Here is a 9,964-nt window from a genome sequence, read left to right as displayed (position 1 = left end):
TAAGAAACAGAAGCTGAGAGAAATTTTATTTTTATTTAAAACAGAATGAAAGAAGTGGTGTTACATTTTATAAATAACTATAAATATAGAGTGGTAGGCAAAATCTTCCAAATAAATAAATAAATATTGCCACATGCAAGGGGACCTAAGAAATTACAAGGTTACCTTAGCTCTGCCAAAAAGAAAGCCCCATGGTGGTGTTGAGCTGATGCGTTTACAACCAGTTTGCTACTCAAGTTCTTTCTGGGTTCTTCCACATGGCTGTCTCAGTGGGGGGGCCTGTAGTGGCTGCCGTACAGAATGATACCCCCAGCGGGGAGTGAAAGCCAGTGAGGAAAAGATTTGGGGTGTATGGCATCTACTGTTCTGCATGGTTTTACTATTTCAGAGTGGGAGCTGGTCCTCCACATTGCCTGACGTTTCTCTGATAAACAAAAACAGTAGATCTATTTCTAAGTGTGCATGAAGACAGTGGAAACAGGAAGTTGCTGAATCTGCTCCGCCACTCTTCTATCTTCAGGTGCTCATTTAAAGAGAGGTAGAAAGGGATGCCCTTGGTTGAGGCCTATCACCAGCTAAGGCTCAGAGGAGAGTAGACTGTCAAAGCCTGCCTAACACCTTCTGGCTGTTCACTGTGAGGCTATGCTCGCCCCAGGACAGCCTGGAGTTCCGGGGACACCTAAAGAGTGTCTTCATTTAATGCCCTAAGAGTAGCCTCCGTTTCTTTCTAAAACCGTGCTAGAGACCTTTCCTGCCAGCTAGACCTTGGATCCCATTTCACTTAGGAGAGGGAAAAAGGGGTGTTGTTTTGTTTTCAGTCCACAGAAAAACCTCACCTAGAGCAGCCCACAGCACCGGAGCTCTTGCTTTCCTGGCGCATTTCCACACTTCCCCTAGAGTACATCAAAACTCAACTAGCTGGTGGAGGCTTTCACTAAGACACCTCTCCAGAGAGTTCGTGCATTTTGCAAAACACCCTAGCAAGGTGGACCTTCCTAAGCCAGGGCGGCAGAAAAAGTCGCTCTATCACACAGAGCTGGAAACAGAGTAGGGTTGGCACTCATTCTACGAATCTGGCAAAGGATGTTCAGTCTGCAGGGAGGCTGAGCTTTGTGGAACATGTTTCAGTTCACCGTGCCTTTGGATCTAGTCCGCCTCCTGCTGATCTTATTTTGAAAGTTCTTCCAGAATTGGGGGGGGGTAGGGGTAGAATCAGCGTTTTCTTCAACTTGCCCAGTGAAGCCATTACGATGCTCAAATTCAAGAACCCATGTGGGTCCCAGAACAGAAACTGAAAGCCATAGAGACAGCCTCTTCCTGTGTTCAAGGTGTGAACCCTGGACCTCTGTCTCTAAATGCTAATTGATCGGTGAGAATGCTAGGTAAGAAGCAGGCTAATTAAAGCCAAGTGTCTAGTTTACCTGTTAGTTAAAAAAAAATTAAAACCCAGGTTCTTCAAAACAGATTAACATTATAAATTACGTGTATGTGTGTGGGGGTATGTGCATATGAGTGCAGGTGTCCAGGCAGGCTAGACGCATCAGATTCCCCTGGAGCTAGAATCACAGGTAGTTGTGGGTGCTGAGAACTGTCCTTTGTGTGAGCAGCACAGGCTCTATACCACTGAGCCATCTCTCCAGCCTCCCACTGTTGGTGCCTGGCTGGGACCTTGCAGGTAACTCTGAGTCCCAAAGGGAAAGGAGAGAAGCAGGTACCCAACCTTCCACCTTGTACGTGGGCTGCGCCAATTGGAGGATGGAGGCTGAGGCCGCAGGGTCTGGTGGCCTAGGCGAACCTGGGAAAGGGGCGGCACCGGTCCACGCCTCCTGTGCCTCCGCGAGCATCCCCGCGGCCTCTTCGCAGGACGCCCAGTGGGTCACTGGCCGCAGGGCCACCTTCCTCGGCGCTCGGCAGCTCCCGCGAGCAGGATACAGGCACCGGCGTGGCACGGGGCCGCGGCTTGAGCACGTTCAGCGGGTCCCACTCGGGAGGGTCCTCGGCGCTGCGCGTGTGGCGCCGTGGCCGTGCAGTATGGAAGCGCAGCAGCGGGACCTCGTTCCTGCGCGCCAGGAACTGCGAGAAGGGCGGCGGGTTGGTACCGGGCTCATAGGGGCGCTTGGCACGGCCCAGGCTCACTAGGTAGTGATACTGCGGCGACAGGTAGACGTCATAGCCGTTCTCCAGAGTCCGCTGGCGGAACCTGCAGTTCTCTGGGCTGAAGTGATGCTGTAAGGGAAGGGGAGCACAAGGAGGTGAGGGCCGCCCGCTCCGTTAGGATCTACTGTTCAGCCCAGGCCCTCACCTCCCTCTTAAGAAAGGATGTCCAAGCGCCCGAACTTGACTCCAGCTTCAGGGGAGTGGCAGCTATAAGGACCCTGGAGTGCACTGCCTCGAGGACCTTGGTCTGGAGGCCAGCCTGCTGGAGCAGGGCCCAGAAAGAGCCGACGGCACTCCTCTTGTTCAGAGTCTGCGAGGAGAACTGAACATTCATATTCTCATTCATGTTCGTATTCATTCGTTCTCTCTGTTTATGTCTCTGTCTCTCTTTACTGGCTGCAATGGGGACTAGGCTAACATTTATAGTCTCCAGCCCCTCCCCCTCCTCCCCATCTCTCCCCCTTCCTGGGGCTTACCGCTGACCTACAGTTACAGCCCTTTTTCTGATTTTTTGTTTGTTTGTTTTCCCATTTTGAGGTAGAGTCTCACTGAGTTACCCAGGCAGGCCTTGAACTCTGCTGTGTACTCCAGGGAGATGTTGAACTTTCAATCCTCCTGCCTCAGCCAGCCTAGTAGCTTTGACTGATGGCTTGTGCCACTGAGCCTGAGTTGTATATACCTTTTAAAGCTCTACTGTCTGGAAGGAGGTTGGGGCTTGTCTCTTTAAAGGCTGGAGCTTGAATGGACTTTGAAGGGTCACATATAAGTGAGGGTACTGACGCCAAGACATAATGTAGCTTGAAAGTCAGGGTCATGAACTTGTTATCAGAACTTCATTCTCCCATTTGTATTTAGTTTTATTGAGTGCCTACCTGGACCTTTACATATTTCCAAACTACAAAGAATTCTAGAGGTGAGGGCTTCCTATGCGCATAAGTATCTATCTACTCTGGACAGATGGTATTGTAGGCTCTGGGACATGCACAAGAGTAACTGAATTGAGAACTTCTACCTCAGGAACTGTGTAGTGGACATTGATAAGGGACTCCCGAATCAATTAGTCATTCATTTCTGCCTCAGAATTATTGAGATTATGCTGTAGCCATTAGTTTTGAAAAACCTTGATTTACAATCTGAAAGACCAGCCATCACCCTGAGGGCATAGGTAATTGACTGGGTCATTATTTGGAGGGAGAGAGCTTCAGGTTACAAGGTCTACTTCACTTCTAAGGGAAGAGAATTGAGAGAGCTCACCCAAGGCCACAGTTGGTAACAGAACTGTGAAGACGCCAGGGCTGTTCATCATGTCTAATGTATACATTAAAGCACAAGCTGACATGGCTTTAGGACCTGCAACATAACAGGGACTGTGTTCCATGCAAGAATGGGTGCCAGGGGGCAGTGCAGACTAGAGACCCAGAGCCGTGTTCCAAACCCCAGCTGTGTAAACCTGAGCATTTCCTACTGGGACAGAATGAAGTACTTGGTGACAGCAAGGAGTGACCAAGGGACACTCTAAGTGGTATCTCTAAAGTTAGATATATCAAAACCCTGACAAGACATACAGTAAGGACTGAAGAGATGGCTCAGTGGTTAAGAGTGAGTGCATGCATGCTGCTTTCCCACACAGACATAGCAGTTTTAAAATGGCATCTTAGAAAAAGAGGTAAAGTCATTATAAAGTGGTGACCAACACAACACAGAAACTCACCGATCCAAAAATGTTGCCTCTGAGATCCATACAAAGGAATCTTCTAGTTACAGCTCCTGTTATGATCACGAAGCCGGCATCCTCCGATCTAATCATCAGGGCACCTGCAAGAAAGACTCTCAGGTCAAAATATGCAGCTACCCCTCCCTTGGAACACTTTCTGAAAATACACCCCCATGACACCTCTCTTCCCGGGAATGGCATCACACAACTCTCCATGTAGCTGTTCCTCTCATTTCCCGTGACTTCCAACTCCAACAACAACGCTTACTCTTTATTCTCCTTCATGCACGGGGACCTTGACTCCCTGGTCATCCCACCATCTGTTCAGCACACAAATTCCCCTCCATCTGGATGCTTCTTCCTTCTTTGCCTAGCTAGTATCCTTAAGTGTTTGGGGCTGAAGTTGTGTCTTTCTGAGACGGATGCTTCTGTGATTTTAAACTCTATGTGGAAGTGTCATTCACTAGTTGGAGCTGAGGTTGTGTCTTTCTGAGATGATGCTTCTGTGATTTTAAGCTCTATGTGGAAGTGTCATTCAATGTGTAGAGCTCGGGTTCCCCTCACTGCATGTCCCTACCTGTGTGTTCAGAGTGACCTCTTGTCCCTGCCTGTTGAAGTTGCTTAATCTCCAAGGTCAGCTGTGCCTTCTCACCTCCCTAATCAGAAGTGACTACTCTTCAGCATAGTGTCCCAGCTGTTATAGCTGTCCCTCACCTGCTGCTACCATATTTGCATACCTAAAGCCTCTCCCAGAGAAACAGAGCCCCCATCTCTGGACATTTAGCAGGCCCCAGGGATGGATGGAATTTACTTCTTGGACCCAATCCTTTGTGCTTTTCTCACTGGGAGATACTCTTTGTGAATGGTGATCTTGCACAACGTTCAATAGCCTCACTTAAAAACTTGCATGTGTATCATCTTCACCTTAAACAATGATCAGTACCTTTAAACAGGCATTCTGTAATAGAGGTAAGATCAAGCTACATTGTGTTGTAAAATGAATGGCGATTCAGCAAGACTTGACGTTTTCTTTTAAGACTCATTCACTTAGATCTTTGAGGGAGGACACTTTCAACTGCCTGCTGTGGAACTTCACTTCATGTCTTCAAGGAGGCTGCTCAGACAGGACTTCTAATCCCTCTTCAGAAAACAGTCTGTGCCTAGCGTGCGGTGGAACATCATGGGATGACATGAAGCCTAAGGCCTCTTCCCTACCCTGTTAGGCTCAGAACAAAGACCTTCAAGGGGATGGAGCCCGCAAAGGTCAGATATCCCCTAACTACAGAGTCTGGTACACACCGAAGCTGGCGTGATGTGGACAGAGGGAATGAAGGCAGACTTGAGCCTGGGAAGGTGACAGCAGAAAAGGACCAACCAGGAAAATCCAGTTTGTTTCAAATGTTTCAAAGTTTGGCTGCAGGTTAAAACCTGCCAAGTGGGGAGAGGTACCACACATGTTCTTCCAAAGTGATGTCTGACTATGTGTCTCATATATATAGCTGATTTTATGTAAACTCAGACAGACATAACAAATACAGAAGAATTTCTGTCCTGAGGGCTTCTTGGTCCAATCAAGGCAAGTGAGGTGAAGGACTACATTTAGTGTTTTTTTTTTTCCTCTTCCTTCCTCCTTTCTTCCTTTCTTTTTGAGTGGGTGCTCTCTTAAGCACTCTATATACTTTGAATTCTCAAAACAACTGATACATTGTTAAAAAATAAACAGCATCTCTTTAGTGGTTATTGTAGCATCTTTAAGAGACAAACAGAATTCAAACTCAGGTCAGTGAGTCTTCCTGCCCTGCAGCTATAGCCTCTAACAGAAAAAGTGCTAAAATGACACAAAGACTTGGAGGTTCTGTGCCCACAGGGATGCTGGTCACAATTTGGCTCCTTAAGAACTCTGTAGCCATGAGAGTTTCATTGCTGCAGCCCAGGTCTCCTTAGCAGTCTGTGAAGTGAGTGTAGCACCCTGCTTTGTAGGGTTACCACCAATCAAATGGGATAATGGTTGCAAAAATGACTTGACAGCTGACCACTTCCTCACGCTGACACCTTGCCAGCCTGCCTGATGGTTGGAGGCACTGCAGGCAGTGAGCACAGTATACACCCCTCACTCTAGGGCCAGTCCTAATAGAAAGTGAGTGGCTACCAGGGGGAGCACTTCTGAATGGGATTTTGAATGCAACCAACAGAAGCCAGCAGGAAGGTTCACTTGGTCAAGTACAAGCTAAGCCACACACCAAAAGAAAAGAATGGGCTATTGAGCAAGGGCAATAAGCAACTCTTCTTTCTTTGCCATTTCCAAAAAAGTGAGCACAGTGGGGAGTGGGGAGCCGGCCTTGTTCCTATTAGAAAAAGCTTGCCAACCCTGGAGAGACCCCAAGAGCCTTCTGAGTCCAGGGAGCATGGGCATCATTTGGGCAGATCATTCCATCTTGTTAAGACCAACGCCCCGGAAAGGAGTTGTACACTCAGCTCTTAACCAGAAACTTACTGAAGCAAAACTTTAAAATGGGAAAACAGAAACTTTTGCCCCACTTTATCTTGTTGAAGATGTAATGAGATATCCTGACCTCCAGTGGCACTGAATACACGTTGTACATAGACAGACATGCAAACAAGACCATCATACTTTTGAAATAAAATAAACAAGTGAGAGCATAATAAAACCAAGTTCTGCTGTAAATATATAATTAATTAGGGGGAAGAGTATATTAATAATAGGTAAAGATAAGAAGAAGATAAAAAGTGTGTTCTTATGGAAATACACTTGATAACTGAGTAGTATTTCAGGTCCAGTGTTATTCCCCTTCCCCAAGACAAAGTTTGCACATGATAGAATCACACACAGAAACTCAAGTCAGGTCAGTCCATTTCACTGCTCCTCAGTCATGTTCATTGCTTCAGGCATCCTCCAGCCCCATGTCTGTCAGGGCGGGGGTGAGGAATTCATACTGACTTCTTGGCCTCTGCAGAGAGGTCGCCTTTCAGCAAAGGGATTCTATGATTCTAGGGACATGCTATATGCATTCTGTAATTATAAGCAAATTTCCAATCTCCAAAATGAAAATAGTTTACCCTTATCCACTGCCCAGCATTTGAAATCACATGTGGTCTTGCAGCAGAAGTCACGGCAGTTTTCCAGGGGAAGAATACAATGGCGTTTCCTAAAAGTTTGATAATGCACTGGAAGACGAGAGGTCTATGAAGAACTGTGTCACTTTTCCAGTGGCAGGGGACTGTTGTCGTCAGGCACCTTGTGGGTCCTGTTCCACAGAGCACAAGCAGTGCTGGGGACCCATGAAATGTACCCAGTTTATTTCAGATTCTCCCTATCTGGCTCCGGCTTTCAAGAGGGAACTCCAGGGTCCTATTTTATCCCCTTGAGTTCTGGAGGATGCTTGACATTTGGAGATTCTTTCTCCTCCTCCTCACATCTCCTGTCAGTGTAGCCCTTGGACAGGTGTAAGCTCTGGCTTTGCTTGTGCCTGTATCTGGCTGCTAGGCTTAAGGTCTAGTGGCCATAGCAGAGAGAATGTCAGACATGCCTGGAGGCTACATCCAGAAACCAGGTTTACCTATTACAACAGCAAAGAGGAGATCATAGTTCTTTAGTGAGATGCAAATCATTTCTACTCTGAGTGCTTTCCCTGTCACTGAGCCCAGTTGCGTCTTCCATACACTCTTCCAGTAACTTTTTAGATTTTTGGCTTACATGTGTATGGATGCATGGATGTCTGTGCACCACATTTGTGTAGTGCCGCAGGAGGTCAGAAGAGGGCACTGGAGCTCCTGGATCTGGAGTTATGCATTGCCTGCCATAAGCCACTACTTGGTGCTGGGCTGAACCTGGGTCCCCTGCAAGAGCAGCAAGTGCTCTTAGCTGCTGAGCCAGCTCTCCAGTCTTACTTAGAATACTTTTTACATGACTGCTAAAATAGAAGCTGCTATCACTCTATTTTCTCTATATATTATCCCTTATGCTGGAAGGAGCTCTCATTTTAATACATCTAATTGGTATACACTTATGGTGTATGATCCAGTTTTCCATAGACTCCATCTTTAAGAGTATTCCAGGTGTTTTCACAGCACCAGGGAGTTCACACCCAGTTCAGTCTGTTAGTGACTAAACACATTTCAGCTTCTCAGAGAACCACCAGCTCATACAGGAGCCTGTGAAGCATCTGGTACACCTATTGGGTAGATGCATTCAGTCAAACTTGCCAAGGCCACACATCTTGGTGGTCTGTCTTTAACAGGTGTCTCTTGAGAAGGTTTTGCTTTGAGACAGCATCTCACTGTGTCACCCTGACTAGTCTGGTGCTCACTATGTAGACCAGGCAAGCCTTGTATTGTATTAAGGGTCTATATGCCCAGCTCTTGAGAATTTTTATAAAGCCAGAATACTAGGAATTTTGAGTTGAAAAGAGCCCCTTATTTCACCTATTCTAAATCTTGGGATTCTGGAATCTCTTCCACTGTCTCCCCCAGTTACATTTCATCATTTGTAGTTCTCTCTGGGCTATTCTCCTCTTTGAGTCCATCTTTCTATCCATTTTCCCTCCAATTCTTGGACAGAAGAAAAGAAAACTGTCTTTATTGGAAATGGATTATGGCAGTGATTATTCAGGTTGAGAAAAACCTGTAAGTCCAATTAAGCAGGAGGAAAAAATTTTCTTCTTAGGTACATACACACACACACACACACACACACACACACACACACACAGATAAAGAGAGAGAGAGAGAGAGAGAGAGAGAGAGAGAGAGAGAGAGAGAGAGAGAGAGAGAGAGATGCACACAAGAAGTTAGAAAATTAGGTTCTCCCTCTCATCTAGCCCAAGGCAGGGCTTCCCCAGCTCCCCTGGAGGTCAACAACATGGTGTTTCCCCTCTTCCCAACCTGGAGCCAGTACTCACTGTAGATGGTCTGATGGGGTGTGCCATCTACATGGCCATCCTTGTGGATCTGTAGGTGATAGCTGTTCCTGGCTGTAGCTGTGTACAGGTGGGTCAGGCTGCCCCAGTTAGAACCAAGCAGTGGGGAAGTGTCAGGATAGGCTCTCACAGTGCCCAGGCTGCAGGCACTACACAGAGCACCCACCAGGAGTCTGAGGATGGTCCCCAGCATCGCAAGGCTCTCTGAGTGGCTCAGGCTCAGTTTGAAATCTGACACCCCCAGCCAGGCCGGGATCTTGCTGGCCTTCCTGGCTTCCTAGGAAGACACCGGGAACTGGAGTGGGGATCCTGGGCTGGATTCCCTCCTTTTTGCCCTGGAACTTTTAAAGGGTAGTGGCATGACATCAAACAGGAAAAACAACCCTGCCACATCCTCTGTGTTGTAATCATCCATTGGAAGAAGAAACCCAGACTTCTTAGGCTTGCGGAAGGCACGTTGGTTCCAGGCACACACATACGCGCACGCACACACCCCTCAATTTCAAGCCAGTGCTCCCAAAAGTGAATAATGCGTGGGCAAAAGTTATCTATGACCATGGGTCATCCGTTGACCTGTCCCACTTCCATCAGGAAATGTGAAGGCAGCCAACAGTTCCTAAAAAAACAGCGGCACGTCAGTCACCCGCCTCCTCTGCAGCTCACCTCCCTCCAGTGTGCTCATTTTGGTTTGCTCAGGCCTTTCACCTCCAGTTGCCAAGTACATACCCAGAGCTACGCCTAGCTGCTGCATTAGGCAGGTGTCTTGATTGATACAGAGACATGGGATACCATCAGACAAATGAGACCCCCACACCCCCCCCAGGGAGGGTGTGTTAGGAGCAAGAGCCCAACACCCCTTCATTCCCCTTTACAAAGACTTCAGGACAAGAAGGAAGAGAACTAGATCTTGAGGTCAGCAAAAATGGCAAGGTCTGGCTTCTCAGTTTCCCTGGTTTGAATGATGCAGGGGACTAAACTGGCAATTATGGCTTTGCCAATAGAAAGGAGACTCATTGGGAGGATTGGAATGACAATTCTGGCTGAGCGGAGGGGTCAGAGGGCAGGAAGCATCCAGGAGCTGCAGGACAGGCCATCTCCACGGCCAGTGTCTGCACACTGGGACCTTGCTGTGTGAGTGGATGCCTCATTGCAGAAA

At 47.6% G+C, this 9,964-nt stretch overlaps 1 protein-coding gene across 1 annotated transcript; it reads right to left on the bottom strand.

Annotated features, from left to right (window-relative positions):
• On the bottom strand, positions 1–9,103 carry Fgf23 (fibroblast growth factor 23). The gene is made up of 3 exons (XM_005084070.3): positions 8,791–9,103; positions 3,869–3,972; positions 1–2,226 (listed from the first exon to the last, which is right to left on the bottom strand). Exons 1-3 carry the CDS (start codon positions 8,999–9,001, stop codon positions 1,786–1,788), a joined length of 756 nt encoding a protein of 251 aa, XP_005084127.1. The 5' UTR covers positions 9,002–9,103; the 3' UTR covers positions 1–1,785.
• Positions 9,104–9,964: the final 861 nt, after the last annotated feature.

The sequence above is a fragment of the Mesocricetus auratus genome, unplaced genomic scaffold (assembly GCF_017639785.1).
Source record: "Mesocricetus auratus isolate SY011 unplaced genomic scaffold, BCM_Maur_2.0 Super-Scaffold_100676, whole genome shotgun sequence".
NCBI lineage: Eukaryota > Metazoa > Chordata > Mammalia > Rodentia > Cricetidae > Mesocricetus > Mesocricetus auratus.
Note: the sequence above shows the minus strand (reverse complement) of the source record. Positions and strands in the feature narration are given on the sequence as shown.